Genomic DNA, 22,571 nt, shown 5'->3' with positions numbered 1-22,571 from the left:
TTATTCTGACAAACTCTATTTCAGCAGTAATTATGTTTTATAACATGTCAGCTTAAAGACAGTTTCCAAGATCTTTTTGGAAATTTAAAACCTTAGATTGATGCTAAATTAAATTAACAGATATTTACTAAGTACCTAGATCATTTCTAAGTAAGATAAAATACTGAAATATTAGTTACTAAGCCTAAGTTTAAGTTTATATACTTTTTGCTTCTTATTTTTTATAGTACAGAGAGGTTGTACATACATTTGATAATAAATGTGTTCATTTGTGCACACTGAAAAATTATACTATAAAAAAGTATATAACTATAAAGTTTTATAAGATATATATTCATAAGCTTTACTAGTCTACTGCAAAATGCTGGTATATGACAGAGAATTCAAAATGATCTACATCTATTTTTCTCTGTAAAATAAAAGTTACTAACAGTTTAAAATTATAATCAATATGTATAAATGAGACTACTAAAAGTAATAAGGCAAAGGAGAACAACTTTGTATGCAAGGTATGAAAATATGTTTTTGTTAAGGAAAAAGAATAAGTTTGTCCTAAATTAAAATAGTGGTTCCAAAAATTTTGTAAGATGAAATGTAAGTAGATTTAAAATTATAAAATGTTTACAGAAAAGAAATTTTATTTGCTGTGTTCAAAATTTACTAAAATTAAGTGCGATTATTTATAGTATTTTCTTTTTTTTTTTAAATTTTTTCTTAACGTTTATTTGTTTTTGAGACAGAGAGAGACAGAGCATGAACGGGGGAGGGTCAGAGAGAGAGGGAGTCACAGAATCTGAAAGAGGCTCCAGGCTCCGAGCTGTCAGCACAGAGCCCGATGCGGGGCTTGAACTCATGGACCGCGAGATCATGACCTGAGCCGAAGTCGGACGGTTAACCGACTGAGCCACCCAGGCGCCCCGAGATTATTTATAGTCTTTTCAAAAAAGAGCTCTGGTATCAAGTATTGTACCGATAAAAAACTAAAATTGGGCTTTCTCTCTGTTAAAATAGTTAAGAGTTTTCTTGGCTCACTGGTGTGCTCTTAATAAAAGGTTAATGATAGTTCTTTTTTTCCCCAGTAATCTATTGTGAAAATGAATAAAGGAAAACCTCACTAAAATGGAGTCAGGAGGCCAGAAGTGGGAGCTCTCATGCCCTACCACTCCTTGGTGTCCTTTGCAAAACTAACAGGAAGAAGCCTAAATTTTACTATTGCAGCAGGAGGACGATTTTCTCCTTGCCCAGCAATAGCCCAGCTCATGAGAGACTGTAACAACTCAGCCAAGGAAAAGCCGCTACACTTCAAAGTCCCAGTTCACTCCAATGGACTTTTTGTTTATAACAAGCCCTCCCAATGTTTCTCCTTTTTCTGTAATAGAGTGTTCCTCTTCTTTGCTCTTGGACTTGCTTTTGCTGTAGCTTGTGTGTCCTGAATTGCAATTCTCTGCTATTCCTGAATAAACCCATTTTGCTGATAAAATAACTGCCTTTTTATTTTTAAGGTGAACACTATCTAAAAAGAAAAGTTTTTATGTCTTATCAAACTAATATCCTATTCTTTATGTTGACTTTATCATGTCAATTATTTTTAAAAGGCCTTAATTTTAAAGGAGCTAATAGTCTTTGGGCACCTGGGTGGCTCAGTTGGTTAAGTGTCCGACTTTTACTCAGGTCATGATCCCACAGTTCGTGAGTTCGAACCCCATGTCGGGCTCTGTGCTGACAGCTCAGAGCCTGGAGCCCGCTTTGGGATTCTGTGTCTCTCTTGCTCTCTGCCCCTCCCCAGCTCACGCTCTGTCTCTCTCTCTCTCCTTAAAAAATAAATAAACATTTAAAAAAGACATTTTAAAGGCTCTAACAGTGTTTACAATCATTTTATCTCCTATGTTTAATTTTTTCTCACACTTTGATTTAATAGATAACCAAGTAGTATTTCTCACTATCCCATAATCGTTATCAAATCCTCAAACCTTCTGATAACATTTGACATTTTGACTTCCCCAAATCAAATCTGAAATATCTTTTACACCTAAAACTGACACTGAGATTTCCCAGAGGGCCCAAAGGATTTATTTGTTCTTTCACCTTGCAACAAGAGCAGTACTAAAACTATTCATATTTATTTAATATTGTATACATTTTATGGGAAGCAGTGTCAAATCCAAAAATAATAATGCTGAGCCTTTCCTAAGTTAAATTTTAAGGCGTAAAATTTTAATTATACAAATATTTCAGAAATTATATAAAATTCCTAGCGATCTGTCAGTGCCCTCACTGTCTTGGTGCTGCCTTGCCAAATATTAAAACAACAGCACAATGTTATCAGTCATAATTTTAATTATTTTTAAAATGTAACTTAAATATGTTCTTACTACCATATGTCTGTCTTTCACTAGCTTGAAACGTTCCCTTTTAAAAGGGTCATTGCCACTACTGTTGCTAAACCTTTGTGAGAACAAGTACACCCACGTGGGGAATTCTGGCTCCTTCAAGTGACTGAGGAATCCATTTCACCAGTTAAGTCATCTAAGAAATCCAACAGGTTCTTCTCCTTCCCCCAATTACATTGTTCTTATCATTGTCGGTCATCTGAGATAACAGATCTAATGAACTATAAAAATTAAAGTTTGCTAAACTGATGGAAGAACTCAATCTCCCATAGCCTAAGGTTTTATCCTTGGCACCGATCATCCTCTGATCCTCTCCTGATGGGTCACACCAACTGTCCCCATGTGAAATAATATCTGGACCACCCATGAGAAATCCCTATTCTGTCTGGGCTCTGGAAGAGTTTAACCTGGTCAATTCATACATTCTAAAATACCCACAGGGATTTTTCCAATCCTCTGTCCACTCTCCCTCACAATTCTGCTGTTATCATTGGCTACATCCCTGCAGGTCTCACTCTACTTCCCTCTGTACTTCCTGGAATCCTAGACTAGTCAAGCCTTGTCCATTAGGAGGTTTGCACTGACTGGCTTTCCTCCTGGTGCATACCCAGAATGGGGCTAAGGGTCTCCCTGCTACTTTGGACTATTAGCAGTAGTGGTCTTTAATCCTCTGGCCCAAAGACTCCAAATGTCACCTTTGCTGATGAGCCTAGTCTACCAAGATGCCATGCCAGTGACCTGACCCAAAGACTAGAAATGGAAGACCTAGACGGTTCTAGAAAGAAGACTTTTCCACAACCACACCCAGCATGCTTGGGGATTTGGACTACTAGGAGGAAGAAAGGAAGGACAGTTGCAAGGTGTTGCTGCCCACCTTAGAAACAGAACAGTATTGCCAGGGCAATTCATCCAGGCTGGCCCAGGCAGAGCCTCTGTCTGAAAGTCAGAGCCTTGCCTCAGGTGCCCTTGTCTGCCAATCTGTTTGAGTGTGCCGCTTTGTCTTGGTGTCTCCATGGACTGGGCATTTGCTCAATTGGCTCCAAGCAGTTAGAAAATAGCTTGGAGATACTCTTCCCACAACCTGGGCCAGAAGGGGTCACACACTCCACTCTTCCACTTGAGCCACAAAGATGACTTTCTGACTTAACACTTCTCTTTCCCTTACTGCTCCCCCAAGTCTTATCAGCTGCCCAATTCTGGGTCCATTTTACTTACTTAAGAGTTCTATTTCCATATCCACAGCTACCACCCTAGCTGGGGCCCCATCATCTCTTACTTAGTGGACTGGAACCTCTTTGTAGCTCTTCTCCCTGCCTCCACTCTTCCCACGTCCAGTTCATTCTTCACACTGCCACCATAGAAATAAGTCTAAAGCACAACTCTGACCATTTCACTTCCCTGCTTAAAACTTTTCTGGCTCTGGGGGTGCCTGGGTGACTCAGTCAGTTAAGCGTCTGACTTCGGCTCAGGTCATGATCTCGCGGTTTGGGAGTTCAAGCCCCGCATCAGGCTGTGTGCTGACAGCTTGGAGCCTGGAGCCTGCTTTGGATTCTGTGTCTCCCTCTCTCTGCTCCTCCCCCAGTCGTTCTCTCTCTCTCTTTCTCTCTCACTCTCTGTCTCTCAGAAATAAAGAAACTTTAAAGAAATTAAAAAAAAAACTTTTCTGGCTCTGTATGTGGAAATGTAAAATGGTAGAAAACAGCCACTGTGGAAAATAGTATGGCAGTTCCTCAAAAAATTTAAACATAAAATTACTATATGATCCAGCAATTCCACTTCTGGGTATATACCCAAAAGTACTGAAAGCAGGATCTCAAAGAAATACTTCTACACCCATGTTTATTACAGTATTATTCAAATTTGCCAAAAGGAGGAAGCAGCTCAAGTATCTCTTGACACTTGAATGCATAAACAAAATGCAGTATGTCTATATTATGGAATATTATTCAGCCTTAAAAAGGAAGGAAATACTGACATATGCTACAACATGGATGAACCTTGAAGACATTATGCTAAATGAAAGATGCTAGTTACAAAAGGACAAATACTGCATGATTCCACTTCTATGAGAAACCTAGAGTAGTCAAGTTTATAAAAACAGAAAGTAGAATGATGGGTGCCAGGGGCTGGGGAGAAGGGGATGGGAGTTGTTTCATAGAGAAAGAGTTTTAGTTTTGCAAGACAGAAAGAGTTCTGGAAATTGGTTGCATAACAACATGAATGTACTTAATGCCACTGCCTTTATACTTTAAAATGGTTAAGATGGTAATTTTTATGTTTTGTGAATTTTACAACAATTAAAAAAAAACTTTCCTAACTCTTCTTTGTCCTCTTGAGAAAGTCCAATCCCTTGTTAAGGCATAAAGGTCAGACTCTGCGCATTTGTGTCTGTGATCATGCAGCTTTTGTCCTTTATTAGATTGATATGGTGTGTTGGTGACCCTAAGACCACCACCAGGGTCCATGATTCACTAGGAGCACTGCCAAGACTCAGCATATAGTCATCCTCAAGGCTAAGATTTATGACCATAGAAGGATACCAAGCAAAATCAGTGAAAGAAAAAGGTGATATTTTCATTCACGACCCAAGATTATTACTGGAGACTGGTCACATAGGAACTTTCTGCCTGGCACGAACCAAAACTCCCAACTCCCAGGAGGCAAGAAGACACTCAGCATAAAGCACGTTGTTTGTACAAGTGATCCAGGTGGTCACCCTTAACTCTCATCATTTAGGGAAATTTTCATATCAGTGTAGAGAACTGTTTACCTCTTCAAGTTCCTGGAGGCCAGCCAAGGGCACATCTTGCAAGCAGCCCTTTCTTTTTTTTTTTTTTTAATTTTTTTAATGTGTATTTATTTTTGACAGAGAGAGACCGAGCATGGGCGGGGGGAGGGGCAGAGAGAGAGGGAGACACAGAATCCAAAGCAGGCTCCAGGCTCTGAGCTGTCAGCACAGAGCCCGACACGGGGCTTGAACTCACAGACTGCGAGATCATGACCTGAGCCGATGTCGGACGCTCAACTGACTGAGCCACCCAGGCACCCCACAAGCAGCCCTTTCTAAAGAGAGTAGCCTCAGGCCTGCTAGGTTAACTCTTGTCTGCCCAACGTCAACTTTTCAATGGCTTTCTCATCATAAACCACAGTCATATCAAACCACAGGGTGCTGCGAAGCATGCAACACTGCCATCTACCCTTCAGCACAGGAGATTACCCTTACTCCTGGGCCCCTCCTTCACCTCCTTACAAAGTGCTTCAAGAGGAACATCAACTGTCACCTCTGTGAAGCCTTCTCTGATTCCATGCAGCCAGCCAAGTCACATACTCCTACTATGCTGCCATTATAACCTATCCACGCCTCCTTGAGGTCAGTATCTCCAGTGCTTAGGACATGGCTTGGCATGGGCTAGTCATTAAGTAAAATATTGTTTAATTTTACAATGTGTGGCTCATTAACTCACAGAAAAAATCAAGGAGCCCACATTACTCTGTGTATTCCTTCCCCTGCCCTCCAACCTACATTTGCACTCATCCTTCCCTCCTGTTTCAAAAACAGAGCCCTCTACTTCCTTCCCAAGACTCTAGAACCCCACCCTAAGCCCACCATAAATTCAGTGACCATTAACCTTTGGATTTGCTCATTCTTTATTCAAATATCAAACTGTCTTTACCAACAGTGTACTTCCTTCCCTGGGAACATAGGCATGCACTCTAGAAAGCACTTCCTATCATCCTGTAGCTGTATTTATCTAATCACCCATCAAATTTCCATCACTTGCTGGCCAACATTTTAGAAAGAGTTGTATACCTCCACCAACTGCACCACCTCACCTCCAAATTCTTCCTCAATCTGCTATAAGTCAACCAAACCTTTCTGCCTCCCTGACCTGCCCTCCATTTAAGGCAGCCATAAACTCCATTCTACCAAATCCTGTGGTCTTATTTAAAGGTCCACAGCATACTGGAAAGTTAGCTCAGCCTAGCTTGGTTTCCATGACAGTACTCTTTCCAAGTTCTTCCATTTATCCAAAACTTTCTTTCTCAGTATCCCCTCTCAGATCCTCTTCTGCTACAAGACCTTTCAATATTATTTGCCAGAATTCTGACCCAATCTGCCTTTGTAAGCTCTTATTTTTATCTTTTTTCATTGTATGGACTCAGAGTTTTAGGGGGCCAATAATTAACACCTCTTTTTAGACAAAAGAACAGAAAATGGAGATAAAGGTCCACTGATGAAGCTGATGGCTTTACACATAGAGCCAAAAAGGAGGGCACCCCTTACATCCTTGAACCACAGGGCCTTACTCACCCAGCCAAGAGCCTGGCTGGACAACTGACCCCAGGGGCTTGTAGACAAAAGCAAAGAATCCAGGGGGAACCTTCTTGGCTGTACATATGAAGCCATTTTCTTCCAAAGACAAGGAGGATTGGTGGCCAAGTTGGATCCATGCAGTTTCTGTTCCCAATGTGGCAACCAATTAGCCATTCCTGCCCAAGAGAAAAAGAGGAGGAAGGGAGGCCAGCAGTATAAACAAGAGACCAGGGAAACTCCACATCCATTAAACAACAACAAAACTGGCATTAATAACATTAATGCTATATTAATCATGAACAGATCAGACATGACTTGTAGGAAGATTCGCTCCAGCTGCCATGTGGAGAATCAGGCCAGGCATTATAAAGTAAGATGATGCAGGAGACCAGTTAGGAAACTATTTGCTCAGTCAACAGAGAAATGATAAGGCCACAAGTCTTATTGACTTATAAAATGTAAAGTTGAAGGAAAGTGGTAGCCAAGGCTTTTCCAAGATTTCAGAATTGGTCAACTGAGTGGATGGTGATGGTCGCAAGCTGTGGAAAGAATGAGCTGAGATATAGCAAGGAAGTTGGGGAGAGGTGCTGTGCAGCGATATGATAAGGTCATTTGAGTTATGCTGAATGTAAAGTGCCTACAGGGAATCTGGACAATAATGTCCAGTAGGTCTGGAGTTGAGTAAAGATTATACTAGGGGCTGCAGAGTGGATGAGGTTGTCTGAAGAATGTTCTCTCTCTCTCTCTCTCTCTCTCTCTCTCTCACACACACACACACACACACACACAGTGCCATTTTACACACACAAATAGTCCTCTTCCTACTTATGACCCCCATCTTGGGAGACCTCCTTCCTGGTCCACATGTCAGAAATTAGCCAGGGCTTCTTACCTCTGCATACATACACCAGCTCCTATCCCAGCCCTATCCCAACTACTTGTGCTGTAGGAAGCCCCTAAACACTGCTTTGCACCCAGGGAGTCACTATCCCAATCCCACTCATGGAGCAGGAGTTTGAACACCTTGGTGTGTGATGTGCCAGGCACTGGCATGAACATGGGGTAAGAGTGGGTCCCACTTGGGTCATGGCCCCTGACAACTCTCCAGCTCAGGTAGGCAGGGACCCAGCACAGTTTAATACTTACCTGCTGGCCTGGCTGTCCAGTTCCACAAGCTGCTCTGGTCTTCTGGGGATGCTCTGCTGCTCTGGGGTCCTGGGGGCTGCAGACTGCTGGGAGGGTGCAGCTGGGTCCCCATGGCCACCTCTCAGGACTGCAGGCCTTTCCTGCCAGGTCTCTCCCACCTTTGCAGCCACATTCTTGTCTTCAGAATCAGCCAAGGTGCTGAGGAAGAGTGAACACCTTTATGGAATGAGACTTTGGGACCAGTTCTTCTTCACCCACTGTATGCTGATGTCACCTCCTGTGGCCATAACAGGCTCCTCTCCCAGAGGGTAGGGAAGAGAGGAGCCCAAAGGCAATCCCCACTTGTACCAGAGAAAGCATGAGCCTCTGATGATTTTGCCATACCCTCAATCTAGCAATGAGGAAGCGGATTCTCAGCTGTCTAGGCATCAAGGGAGATCTTTCTTCCTCCCTGGAATCACATCATGCCTACACTTGCACACCCTTCCATCCCCATCTGAGGTGCTTCCAATGGTCTCATTCTTTCTCCTGGTGCTTCCTCCTTAACCTCTAGTGTGATGGTGCTGCTTCCTGGAGGCCTCAAAGATGTTATATGACCACTAGGCCAGGGACACAGAGTCAGGCTAAACTCAACTCTCCCAACATCAGCAGCCTGCCTCCAATCACTGATGACGCTCCCCTGGAACAAGAAGATCACACTACCAGCTACCTCCAGCCCTAGGATCTTTTATTCATAGAAGTTAATCCCATAGTAGGCATGCCCCCTGCCTTCATGCTTCAAGTGGAGCAGTGACCATACTTTTTGCAAAGCATGCCCTGAAAGCAATGCGACTCTTCAGCCTCAGGTGAGAGGAACAAAAATATCCCAGCAGAGACAATAAACTTATTACCACTTCCAGCTGCCCAGGCAGATCTGCAGGCAAGTGGGTGTTGTGTCTCCCTGTGCTGCTTCTACCCTAATGGTCTGCTGCAGCCCAGCCAGATACCAAAAGTGGTCTGCTCAGATAATGCCAGTCCCTTAATCAGCAAGATACCCTGACACACCCACTCCACCCTTATCTGTGACATACATGCTTGAGCCAAAAACAAACGTAGAAGCCCAAAGAGCTTGTTTCCTGCCTCTGTAAGCCTGGAGCTAGCTTTGCCATGGACTTAATCAGAGTGCTGTCCCATCTCCTATCTGTTATAGAATTACAGTAACAGAGATTGTCCTTATGAAGTTTGTGAATCAAGTCAAGATTTCTGCAAAGAGTAATTTTGGGGTCTACTGCAACACAGTGGCAAGTGGGTGAATAAGGTTCCTTTGCCCTAGGCCTCAGAGCAAAGCCACTATGATTATAGGAGTTGTAATCCACCTGACCTATAAAAAGTAAATCTTACTAAAACAGTCACAGGCAGTCTTGCTGAGCAATGTAATATCCCAGAGGTCTCCCATGCCCCTAATGAACTGCCTGGAAGTCACGTGCTTAGAGATACACCTGTAACTAGATCAAAGATCCGGTAGCCTAACACGGCTACTGCCAATTCCTGACACAATCAGACTCTCCACATGGAAGATAACAATACCTTCCATTCTTAAACTACCCCCAAAAGACTCCTCTGCTGGTTGTCAATGGTTCTTCACAGTGAATACATGTGCTTAAAGTTCACATGCTTCTCATGCAGAAAGAACATAAACCTGAAAATCTGAGACTTGCAACATAACAAAGAGGAAAACAGCCTATGCTTTAGATGTAAAGTCTAATAACAAAAGTTTGCTGGGGAAGAAATGAACTACTCTGTCTTATTAAATGAAATCAGGCCAATAAGCTGGTAAAAGGAAGCAGAGGCCAGTTTTCCCAGTGTCTTTTTGAGGTGGAAGGAGGCATTCCTCTGGGGCTGCTTTATTTAGCTTGAAGTCTTTTATAAAAAGAGAGTTTGACATAGTACTTTGTGCCAAGAAATGTTCTACATGCTTTTGACAAACTCACTTGACCCTCAGAACAACACTGTGTGATAGGAACTATTATTACCACTATTCTACAGTAAGGAAATACAAACACAGAGTGTAAGAGGAAGAAACTTAGCATGTCTGACTCCATATTGCTTCTATTTCCCTTGCTACTGTGACCTATAGCTTAGAAACTTCTGTTTAGCCCTGCATGTAGGCAGGCTACAGCTAAGATTGGCAAAAACCACTCTTTACCCAAAACTTACTTCACCCAAGGGGATAAGGAAGTATGCACAGAAATGACTATGCTATGTTTAAGATTTACAGGAACAACATGACCAAATTCCTGTAAACAAAGATAAACTGACCAAGGACAGAGAAATTACACAACCTTCCTGGGATGTCTACAGATGTCAGTCATCTTTTAACTCCACTCCCTCCTGACTCCTCCTTTTGCTAAGTTTCTTTTGCTTCTTTTATAAAGCTCAAATTTCATGCCAAGGGGAGATAGCTCCTTAGGACAACAGTCCACCATCTCCTTGGTTTGCTGGCTGTCTGGATAAAGTCGCTTTCCTTACCCCAGTGTCTTGCCTTTCCACTTACTGGCTTGTCTTGCAGTGAGCAAAATGAGCTTGGACTCGGTTAGAAGAGATTAAAATGATACCCAAGGTCAAATAGCGAGTGACAGAGCTTAAGCATAAGACCATGCACAGGAATACATGCTCCTGATTACCATACTATACCAATTCTTCCTGTACATGTGATGAAGCAAGACCAAGTTAGACTAGGGAAGAGTTCATCAACTTTGGAACAGTTTGACTACTCCGCAGGATAGCCTTGCCCCCTGCCCCCATCACCCTTCCTCGCCCAACCCCTGGGAATTAAGCTGCCTTTCCATAGAACCCCAGAGCCCTGCCCAGGCAGATCTGCCCAGGAAGTTCCCTCATGGGTGGAGGATCCGCTGCCCTCCCCGTATGTCCACAGCCCCTGCCCCTGGGCAGCTCTGAAGATCAGTGGCCAGTGGCCAGAAACGACCGAGAGGCCGGGGCACCCTGCCAAACAGGCGGGGACCACAGGAGCCCCGTTCAGCTCCTTACGGGCACCCAGCTCGCTCTCTCTTTCTCGCCTCCGCCTGGACTGTGGCGATGGTCCGTCCACACGTGGTCAGAGGGGCTGCTTCAACCCCAAGGTCGGTGGCACCACCAGAGCCCACTGGGCCAGCAGGGCAAGGGCAGCGAGAGCCCAGGGAGCCTCCCAGACGGTAGGCCTAGCCCATTTGTGATCCTCGCGCACCATCTAGCGGCCGGAATCAGCACGGCAGCAAGAAAAGCTACACTGAGGCCGTTCTCCCCCAGGGCAGCCATTTCGCCCTGTGGGCTGTCGCATTTCCCGATGGGCAAAGTTACCCAAGCTTCCGGTTGCAAGGAAATGGCGGTGCGCGCAGGCGCACACTAGCTTCAGCGCTCTCGCTCCAGCGCGCAGGCACACAGAAGACGGTGTCGCGCCCCACTAGGAGCACGGACACAGGGACGCGCCAATCAGGAGCGCACGCGCGAAACCGGACTTGTGTCCCGGCTGCTCAGACTCCTGGAGGAGTGCTGGGATCTCAACCATTTTTCTTTCCAATCCAGCATCTGGTGGCTTTCCACAGACATCGTGAAGGCTCTAGAGCAAGGCTTGTCAACCTCGTCATTATTGACATTTTAACTGGATTACTCTATGGTGGATGCTGGTCTGTGTATTGTAGGTCATTGAGTAGCATCCTTGGTCTCCACCCATTATTTGCCAATAGCAACCTCCTCCCCATTGTGACAATAGTGTCTCCAGCCATTGCCAAGTGATCCCTAGGGGTTCAGGAGGTGGGGAAGCTGCCCCTGGTTCAGAACCACTACCCTAGAACAAAGATTTTCAAGCTAGATTGCACATGAAAATAAACTGGGAGTTTTAAAAAAGACAATGATGGTGTAAGCCACCTCACAACAATTAAATCTAAGTCTCTGCATAGGGCTCAGGAAGCTTTTTTGTTTTTAAAATATTTTCCTGTTGATTCTCAAGTGCGGCCTGAGTTTTCTCCACTGCCCTATTGCATAAGAAGCTAGATCCTGTCCCAGTTCAGGGAATATTAGATGAGATCATGCAGGCAGAGTGCTTTACACCTTAACCAGCTGAGAGTTACTGGTTCTGGATCTTAAGGATAGGTTCCAAACAACAGACTTCATAAACTAGCTTTTTAAAGTTTTTCCTGAAGGTTTTTTTTTTTTTTTTTTTTTTTTAGAGGCTCTTGTGTTGGGACTCAGTTTTACCACTTGTAAGCCCTTGAGCAAGTCACTTAACCTTTCTGTGCCCCAGTTTCCCCATCTTATTCATTTCACAGAGTTGCTTGAAAGATTGTAAAGCATCCAGCAGAGCACACTATAGGTGTCAGTTACTGTTTTCACTCTGTTAACTGTCAGTGCAGCCTGAAACCAAAAAGTCACAAAATAGGGCCTCATACCTCATAGCTTACCAAAGCCCTACTCCATCTATCATCCCTGTCACTGGTTAGGCTCTAGCCACTCTGTGCTTTGGAACATGCTGGTGTGTTCCCACAGCAGTGTTTTTAGGTCTGCAGCTCTTTTCTCTTTTCTAAAATTGGCTCCTTCTCCTTATGGGAGCTTGCCTGAGTTGCCCCATGTATTAGCCCTCCTCACTGCCACCACTCTATCTTAGCCCTCTGGGTATTTCTTTCAGAGCACTGTTCTTCCCAGAAGGCACAGAGACTTAGGTTTCACACCTTTGTTCTTCATTCCTACTGGGTGCAAACCTCACAGGATTGTGGGGAGCACTGTATGAGACACAGTGAGTAGAGTGGAGTGCACACAGTAGGTGACCCAAAGTTAAGTAGCTATTGTGGTCATTAACAATATCCAGTATTAAAGAATCAGCCCTTTCATACCTCAATAGGCCTTCTATTCCACCACTCCTCCACAAGGACCCTCAGTACTAGCCACACTCAACTGCATACAGTGCTCAGGAAATACCAGGTTGTTTGGAGTCTTTTGCATATCCTTTTCCCTTTGCTTGAAGGGCTCCTATTCACCTTTCAAGATTAGGCTCAAAAGCCACCTCCCCCATGAATTTGTCCTGAGTGCCCCATTCCCCTTCTCCAGCATAATGTATTGTTCCAATCTGGGATGGGCTTTACCTCCCATCAGCCATATCTGTGTGCTCCAGCCTCCAGCACAGGGCAGGTGCCATTCAAGTGATTGCTGATGGAAAGTGTGGGTACCTGGGGCACCTGGGTTGCTCAGTTGGCTAAGCATTGATTTCGGCTCAGGTCATGATCTCATGGTTTGTGGGATCAAGCCCCACATCTGGGCTCTGTGCTGACAGTGCAGAGCCTGCTTGGGATTATGTCACTCCCTCTCTCTCTGCACCTTCCCTGCTTGCACTCTCTCCCTCTCAAAAATAAATAAACACTAAAAAAAAAAAAAAAGACTGGGTGATTTCCTGATTTTGGAAGAATTCCTGGCTGGAGGAAGCAAAGTGTAGTGGAAGACTTTCTGGCCTCAGAGCCAGAAGCCAGAGGGTTCTAGCTGCAGTTTCACCTCTTGCCACATGCTTCAGACCAGCTCACAGGCCTTGCTGGCCTCACCTTCCAAGCCCAAAGGCCAGTGCATACCTGACCTGCATCTCTCCACTTCAGAAGCTCAGCACTATTCCCTGATGCCTTACCCCTTCGAGTGTGCATCCTTGTCCTCCAGGTCTGCTGGACTGTCACTCTTCTGGTCAGCTGGTCCAGCAGAGGCCAAAGTGGAGCTGGAGCTGAGGGAGGAAGCACACAGGCCTGCTGAGGCCTTAGAGCAAAGGAGACTTGGGGCCCTTGCCAGCTGCCTTCTCACCAGAAAGGGGAACCTACATCTGCCAGTAAAGGATGGCATCTCAGTCCTGCTGTTAGTGTGGCACAGATGCCACTGTGTGTGATAACGTCTTGTGAGTCCCAGCTGTGAACTGGGCACCTGAGTTCAAGATCAAGCACTGCCCCTGATCAGCTCAGGGGTCCCTGGGGAAGTCTCCTGGTTTGGGGCTCCAGTGTCCTTGCCTGACCTATACACCTCTTAGGGCTGTGTGGGAGTCCAGGAAGATTGTTCTTTACTAAATGCTCTGCACACCCACAGCAAACTGGCCACCCCTACTGGTGGACTGGTAGATGGAATAGGGCAGAAGCCTGCAGCTTGGGAATGCACAACCCCTTCCCATTGCACCTTAGCACTCTAGAGCCATGTGCCCTCCTCAGCCACCTCCATGTGCTCCCTGGTACTGAGCATTCTAGTGCCAGTTGGCTGTCCCTGGGATTCCTTCCTCTGACTCCTGCTTGCTGGATTGGGCTGCAGTCCCTACAGGAGGGTCTATTCCCAGGCTGTGCTTCCTAATGCCATCCCTTCTGCCACCTCAGCTTGGGTCCTTGTGAATACATGCTGGGCTTTCAAGGCTGAGAGTTTTCACCACACACATCTTGATCATCCAGGAGAAGAGGGAAGCCAACAGCTGGGCACACTCTGTGGAAGGAGTCCAAGCCTGGTCTGGGTTCAGGACTTTGTGTCTATATGTGTACTTCCTCCCAAAGGGATGGATTCTATCCCCAACAGATGATGAAAACTGAAGGACTGCTCGAACAGATGCTCAGGGCACAGTACTCACTTAAATCACACAGCTGCCTGACACTGGGCCACCGTGTCCTTGTGGTTAAGTGTAGGCTCCCTGCAGGCACATTGCCTGGATTCAAATCAGTACTTTGCTACCTCTCAGGTGTGTGACCTTGGGCACATCACCTGAAATGGGGATGATAATTGTGTCTGCCTCATAAGTTTTCTGAGGAGAGTAAATGGGATAATAGATGCTAAGTACTTAGAATAATGCCTGGGCCCTAACATGTGCTAAATTGTTCCTGTTTTTATTACTGGGGCCTGTGGACATTTATAGAAGCAGCATCCCTTTGTAGTCTATCTGTATCCATCAACTTGATACAGATTGAGTGACTGGGTGCTGTCTTACCCAGTATTTCCAGGGGTAGGTTGCATTCTTTGTCTCTGTAAATCAGGCAGGTTGATGTTAACAGCAAGCTGAGAAGTCACAGCTCACAGAGCACCTCATTGCCCATGCAAGCCTGCACTTGAGTAACACACTCACTAAGATTCCTCATGTTTGTTCCCACATCCATTTATCCCAGTTGTACTTGCAACCATAATTACTAAATTCAATTATTAGACTCATAAAAGTGAATGGAAAAGGAGTGGTTGCTTTTTGCATAAGAAACATTTTATGGGGCACCTGGCTGGCTCAGTCGGTAGAACGTGCAACTGTTGATCCCGAGGTTATAAAGTCAAGCCCCACGTTGGGTGGAGAGATTAGTTAAAAATAAAATCTTAAAAAAAGAAACATTTTCCTTGGAAATACAATAAAGGTAAGTTTCTTAAAAATCATTGCCAAAATATGTACAGTTAAGACGATGTAAAAAACTAGGTTAAGTCTTTAGACTGTTTTGCAAGTTAATTTGATGTTTGGCTTAATTTTAAAGAAACTGAAAGCAGAAAGCAAAGACTTTGTTTTAGGAGGGTATGTTAGCAAGAATGATTTGGATGAATATTCAAAGATAAAGCAGTCAAGAACTTTACCCAATCACACTGGACCAGAGGTCTACAACAGCAACAGTTAATCTGCACAACTGTGCTGGCCAGGACACAGTGAGGCAGGCTGCAAGTGCTGGCCTTTCAGACAGTGGTTTCCACTAGTGGCAGCTCAAAGAGCCAAGGCCCCAACCCAGTGGCCTTTCTTTGCACCTGCTGAAGCAGAGTGGTAGGGCAGGTGTGCCGGCTGGCAGCATGCCCTTGTGGCTCTCTGCAGACACTGGCTTTGTCCGTCTGCTCTGAACCATAAGGGCACTAGCACAACTTGGAGCTGAACTATCTGTGCCAACATCAGCATACCTATACTTTGTCCCCAAGGATGACTCATGCTTGGTTTGTAGCCACTTAGGGACAGGTGAGACCTTGGGAACCACTCCCTGAATCACCTGAGAAAGTGGACCCTGACTCCACCCAGATCCAGGAACTTAGAGCCCAGCCAGACGTGTTTATCTTCTCAGTGGGGCCACTGCTTTTCCTCTCACTGAACCACAGAGCATAGCTGTCCAGAGGAGGTGGGCAGGACAGGAAAAGGAGCTTAAGGATTTGTGGAAGGAAAAGAGGAAAGCAGAGATGAAGGACCTCCTTCTAGCTTGTCCTCGGAGCTCAGCCAAGAAGAGAGAAGGCACTGGTTAACCCATCATTTGGTCATTCATTTATCCCTTCACTCATTCCGTACATATTCATTCTACTTCCTGGTGCCTGCCCAGGCAGGGCTGAACCTCCAGCTGCAAGTGGACCCTTGTGCCTGCTCTGGAGGATCTTGAGAGCAAGTGGCAGAGGGCAGGAGAAGGAGCAAGATTCAAGCATAGGCAATTCTGATAAGTGGAAAGCACAGGGACAAAAGATGTGGTGGGAGCAACTGGAGAAGCAAGCTGTAGACAGGACTATGGGAAATGACCAGTGTTCAGTCCCCCGCAACCCAGGCAGTTTTGGCAGCTTGACCCTGGCCTGTCACCAGGGACATGAGAGAATCAGTAACCTGGGGCCATCTGCCTCCTCCAGGCAGCTTACCCTCCTCTCCCAGAGTCAATGTCTGCTTCAATCAAGCCTTCAGGTGGGAAGCCCATGGCTCTGGATCCCACATTGCCATCACTTGACTGTGCACTTGACCTGTTATGGGAAGAGAAACATTTGCTGACTCTGATTAGGTTTTGATCTAATATAACTAAGATGTCCTGAGAGCCGGCCTCAAGGACTAGAAGGCCAGGCTCCCAGTTGCCACCCTGCGCTGCTCCAACTAGAGCCAACTGGACATCAGCAAGTATTTCTGCTTTTCTTCCAAACCTGATGGAATGGGAGCAAGAGTGGAGCCAAAAAACAGAGCAAAATGGCAACTTGGGAGGAAGCTGGCACAACGTGGGGAAGCCAATGGTCAAAAAAACAAAGGGCAAAGCACTTGGGGCCACTGATAATAATAGAGCCCAAGGCAGAAACAAGCTCCCCCAGACATCCCAGGTCCCCTTCCCTCATTTCATGACTGAGTCCCCATTGGGGGTCCAGAACCCCACACTGATAAAATGGAGGCAGACAGGCAAGGCTGTGGGCTCTTATCCATTACTGGTTACCAACTTCCCATTGAAGAAACACTCAACTCTCAGCCGTTGCTCACCACACCCAGGCTTCCTTGGTCTAGCATGAAGGACAGCTCAATGAGATAGTCATAGGATGGCTGGGCACAACCATCCCTTCTGGACTCATCATCCACCACTGGCTCTGCCTCCCATCCTTGCCAGCACCTGCCATGTCTCCCTTTATCCACAGTTCATCCTGGAAGTCTATGCTAGATGCTCTGTTGAGGTCAATGCATCCTTTGGTCATTGACTTCCCTAAACTTCTGACTTGGCAGGCTTGCTTGCCCTGGCCATCAGCAGGACTGCTTTCAGTGGGGGCAAAGGCACAGTGAACTTGGGCCAAGGGCTGGGTGGGGGTGGTCTGGCCTGGAGTTTTGTCCTCCTCTGCAACTGGATTTCTGAGGGATCTTGGCAGGGGCCTGCCCCTCTCCAAACCTCATACATTCCTTCATTTATTCTTTCAAAAGATATTCACTGAGGACTTGCACTGCCCCAGGCACTGGGGACACAGTGGGGGAACTGGACAGTCCTGGTCCCAGCTCTATCCATGGACCTTACACCATAGGCCACATGGGCTCTATGTCCCTGCACTCAGTTACCTTAGGTCTAGATTGGGGCCCTTGCAGGCCTCCTCACCAGCCAAGTCTTCCTTGGCCTCTCTAGTGCTGGGGTCCTCCTTGTATTTGGAGCCCAGGGAAGACCTATGGAGGAAAGAAACATAAGTTAACCATCCAACCACACTCAGATGAAGGCATTTATCTCATACTCAGATGCCAACTGTCTCCAAGGAACTTAAAAGCTGATATTGCAGGACTAGCCAATTCTCAAAATATCATTATTAATAGCTACTATTGATTTAGGGTCAGACTCCATTCTCATGATTTTGCATGCATTAACCCTCCACATAAACCCCAGGATATGGGCACTATATTTATCCCTGCCTACTTTCTAGATGAGTGAATGGGAGCACAGACAGCCCAAGCAACTTGCCCCAAGGTTCCCAAGGGGAAGAGCTAGGATTTGAACCCAGTCTGATTTCAGAGTTCTGTACTATAATCCTCCATGGTGTTGAGACTTCTCCTAAGCTGCTAATTCAACCTCCCTATGTTCTCTCTGAGGTCATCGGGGAGCCTCATGGTGTCCAATGCAATGGATACACTCCTTTCATTATCACCATTCAGGACCACTGACCCAGTGGGCCACTCCTGTCTTCTTTCCCCAATTCATCTGTCATGACTGTGACACCATCTCCTACCTCTCTTGCCATACCTTCCCAGTCTCCTTCACCATTCCCTCCTCTTCTGCCCCTTAATGTTGGTGTTATCAGCATTCCTTTCCATCTGCATGCTCCACCTCTTTGCCCACCTCCTCCTCCTTGACATCAACTGCTACCCTCAAACCAATGACTTTCACATGTTTGCACATCTCTGTGCTCCTGACCCATACCTCCAATGCCTTTCAGACTGTCCCTCGGTCAGCTCACCCTCGACATGGCTAGAATTGACTGCCATTCCCAGCTGCCGTTGGGGGGATGACCAGGCAGCTGCCACCTCCACACTGGGCTCTGTGCCCAGCCTGCTAGCCCCTCTCTCAATTCCCTTGATATTGTAATTCATGTAAACACTGACTTTGAATCCCATTATTTCAGCTTTCATCTGTCTGCATATAACATGTAAATTTCTTGAACCCTGACCTCTCTCCCAAACCTCAACTACAAACCCTCAAATGCCTCCCAGCAATTTGTATTTGGTTGCCCACAAGTAAACTCATTATATATTCATTTAAAAATACTAAGTATTTATATCACCCCTCCTTGTCCCTTGCCCCTGGTCCTCAGTAGTGTGGTGAGTTATGGAGCAAAAGGTGCAGAGTGGGAGTCAGGCAGCCTGAGTGGAGTCCTGGATCTGCCTGCTCTTGGCCATGTAACCTTGAGCAAGTTACTTGACCATTCAGGGTCTCAGTTTCCTCATCTGTAAAATAGACATAGTGACTGCATCTGCATCATGCATGAGGATACCTGCTAGGCTGTTGAGGCAGGGCAGGGCTTGGTGAATTCTAGCTTTCTCTCTTTCTTCTTTCCCCAAATTGATTCTCTGGAAAGTGGGAGAGGAGCACCCCCATGGGATTTCAATGGTTGTAGCTTTGCCACTCCCAGACAAAGTACCAGAAGCCTTGTGGGTTCTGGAGACAGGAGGCACAGCAGGGATCTTCACTGGAGGCAGCCTGGCTTCCTCCTGCATCTCTTGGGGTTACTTGGACCCTGTTTCTCAAAGACTTGTCACCTTAGGAAAATCAGTGAAGCAGCTTCCAATGTTACCTTATTAAAGATGTTGTCACACTGGATGATCCTCAATCATTCCAGCAATAAACATTCTCACATTTCTGTTCTGGGCCAGAGGGAATGTAATGAACATTTAGCTGCAGCCCCTGCCCTCCAGGCTCTCAGAGTTCTTAGGGAATATTGATCCAGGAGTGGACAACTGTGCATAGGCACCACATGGAGACCTGGGAGGCTGGAGACAAGGGCCCAAGGAGGGAGGGGTATACGAGGAGTACTGAGTTCAGGCTGCAGAGCCCAATCAGGGTGGGGGGCATTGCAGGGTTTTCCCAGGGGGGCTGGAATGACTACTTCTGCCTTTTAGAAATCTCACCCAGGTAGAGATGTGGAGGGTCTAGGGATGGGGCAATAGGAGAATAAGAATAGGAAATATCTCTAAAATAGAATGGGTAGGACTCAGTGCCAGACTGGGGTGGGAGTGTGAAGAAGAAGGCGCCAAAGAGGAGAGTAAAGGTACCTAGAGATCCATCAGGACTCATCTTGGATGACACTTCCTCCAGGAAGCCTTCCCTAACCAACCCACCCTTATGCTAGTGAGAGGCCCCTTTGGAGCTCCTACTGCTCCAGTGGGCATACACTCTGGCCTCCCTCCCCAGACTCTGGGATTCATGAGGAAGAGTCTCAGTCTGGCTGCTTCACAGCTGCCTTCTAGGCCCTGGCACAGGGGTCAAGTGTGCATCAGGGGCTCAGTAAATGTTAGTTGAGTGAATAGCTAAATGAGTAGGAGAGAGAGTGCTGCAGGATCCCTCCCACTACTTGTCCCTCCAAAGAGAATTGGCCCTTCCATGCTCAGATCTCCCCTTGTCCCCGCCCCAGCTCCTAGCAATCCATCCCCCATCCTGTCTGCCTATTGCATGGCTCTCTGCCTCCTATCTTGAGGCAGGGGCTGGGCCCTCTGTGCTCCTTGTAGTCCTCCTGTCCCTCACCCTCCCCAGAACCAGGTGTGGTGGCATCATGAGCTGTCAAGGCTGACCTGGTGACCCTACCCTGTTCCCAATAGTCCTGTCACACAAGCAGAGCAACTGCCCCAGCGGCTTCAGGGGGCTTTGCAGAGCCCATGTCTCAACCCAGCACAGCTGTCCTGTCTTGTTCTCAGTGCTTGGCAGGGCTGAGCCCTCACAGCTTGCTGGTGTCTGCATCTGCCTCCCCTACCAGGCAGATGGTCAGCATCTCTGGCCAGGGGACAGTCACCTCTGGCTTGCCAGGGCCAGGTTTGCCTCACATGAACCAAGTACTTGCCCCTAAAGAGGTGTGGGGTGAAAGCATGAATGGAGGCAGAGAACCTAGGTTGACCATGTCTCTTACCAACCAGCCCCTGGGCCTAATCATTTGCATCCCTTCCTTGCTTATCCCATCTCTAAAATGGTGTGGAAGGAGCCCAGCAGGGCCCCCATACCTCATTCCTTCCAGGTCTGGGGTCATCAGGCGGAGTCTTGCCCCAGGTGTCGTGATCTGCAGGTGGACAACTTCCTCACCTCTTGTACTGCAGCCAAGAAAGATAGCCATGGAGTTGCTGGTAAGGAAAGCCTCCCCATTTTCCCATCTGTGCCAGGGGTCCAAGGGCATTCTCCTTCAGAGGCCTCCTGGGTAATGCAGTGGGAGACCCAGAACCATTGTCTTTTTTTTCTCTTGTCTCCTCTTTGGCCTTTAGCTTTCTTGGTGCTACAGCTGAGCTTGACCCACTGACCTCCAGGTCGCAGAGGAAGGAGAGTGAAACACCCCTTTACCAGTCTCCCACTCTTGAGCCCAGCCCCCTTTAAGCATAGCAAGTGGATTCTGGATGGAAATGGGACTGCCCAGCCCCAATTCCCTGTCTGTAGCTGCTGTCATGATTCTGTCACCCACTTGCAGAGATGAGCCCTGGCTATGGTTCCACTGGAATGCCCAAAGTGGCTATTTGTGAAGCCAGTGAGAATTCTGGGTATATAGGCTGATGGGGACTGATGACAAACAAGATAATCAGGAAACCTACAGGCCAAAGTTGGAGAGCCAGTGGGAGTAGGATATCAGAGACTTGGGGGATGAAGGAAAGTGACCAGTTGCCTGTGAACTGGAGTCCACAGAGAATCAGACATTCTCAGCACTCAGAGGATGCTGAGGATTCCCTTTGAGGATTCCCTTTGAGGATTCCCGTGCTCAGAGCCTGGGCCACAGCTGACCACATACATCCTGCCAAGTCTGATTCCACTGCAGGACCTGACCCCCAGCAGGCTTGGGCCATGGTGATGGCCAGAGCCAGAGACAATCTAGAGCTCTCTGGCTTTGTGGGAGTACTCTTCACTCAAGACCATACCTTTCTAGGTCCACAAAGTAAGGCCTAAGCCATCCTTTAAGACCCAAACCACTTACAGCCACTCCCTCCTTTCTTCAGTTGCCTGTGGACACTGGGTTGGGTCCTGGGTTATAGATGGGGGTGAGTCCCAGGCCAGGTGAAGCCCCCAGCCTAGTGTGTATGGGGGGGGCAAAACAGGGACAGAGTAGCATGGGTCCTGACTCTACTAAAGTGTAAGACTGTGCACAAATTCAGCCCCAAGGGCACCTGAGAAGCTTCATGGAGATGTGGCCTCGCTGGGGGCCAGCTGGAGGCAGGTGGGAGAGGAAGAGATGGAGGCTGGCAGGGGCCTTAAATGATGAAACCAGATCTGGTGTGGCAAAGGGATGCCATGGAATGGGCTTAAAGTGGGGGGTGAAGAGCTTCACATGATCAGACTGGCACTTTAGAAAGGCCCCTTTGGGTCCATGACAGGGAAGGAGGGGCCAGGGTGAAGGCAGAGAAATAGGTAGTCTTCACCTTGGGTGAGCTGGTGTGACTTGGCTGCTCTCCTTGGAAAGTCACCTTGGAGTTGATCCTGACGTCCGGCTCCAAGCTAAACTAGGAGGCCATAGAGGATCGGGTCAGTGGTCTGCCTGTGTATGTCCTTCCTGGGATTTGGCTGAGAGGTCGCACATTAGAGATGACAGGGGGAAATGGAAGGGCTTCTAGGGACAGGGGGTCTGGTGCACAGGGGCAGCTCTGATCTGTGCATGTCTCCTCCCATGATAGCAATGATGACAGCATAAAGCACCTGGCCAGGACACACCCCACTTGGGGACATCACAAGCAAGTAAAACATACTTCCTCACTGGTGTTTCTGGTTATGTGGCAGAGGAAATAGGAACAAAGTGTCACCCCAACCTGCCCAAGCTGGCACCTCTCCCTCAATGCCTTCTTCCTT

General features: G+C 46.9%; 1 protein-coding gene across 18 annotated transcripts in view; it reads right to left on the bottom strand.

Moving 5' to 3' along the window:
- Positions 1-22,571, bottom strand: part of ZNF185 (zinc finger protein 185 with LIM domain) — a 64,613-nt gene that overhangs the window by 15,950 nt on the left and 26,092 nt on the right. For 7 of the 18 annotated variants that reach the window (XM_043571593.1, XM_043571605.1, XM_043571595.1 and 4 more), the window contains 5 exons: positions 20,753-20,839; positions 17,618-17,719; positions 16,459-16,557; positions 13,496-13,585; positions 7,852-8,067 (listed from right to left, as the gene is read on the bottom strand). In XM_043571593.1, coding sequence (XP_043427528.1) covers positions 7,852-8,067; positions 13,496-13,585; positions 16,459-16,557; positions 17,618-17,719; positions 20,753-20,839 — 594 coding nt within the window. The remainder of the gene's footprint in view (positions 1-7,851; positions 8,068-13,495; positions 13,586-16,458; positions 16,558-17,617; positions 17,720-20,752; positions 20,840-22,571) is intronic. The other 11 variants (XM_043571602.1, XM_043571603.1, XM_043571608.1 and 8 more) reach the window with 3 other exon arrangements.

Source organism: Prionailurus bengalensis, chromosome X, assembly GCF_016509475.1.
Source record: "Prionailurus bengalensis isolate Pbe53 chromosome X, Fcat_Pben_1.1_paternal_pri, whole genome shotgun sequence".
Lineage (NCBI taxonomy): Eukaryota > Metazoa > Chordata > Mammalia > Carnivora > Felidae > Prionailurus > Prionailurus bengalensis.
The sequence above is the reverse complement of the archived record's forward strand: the minus strand, read 5'-3'. Positions and strand labels throughout refer to the sequence as shown.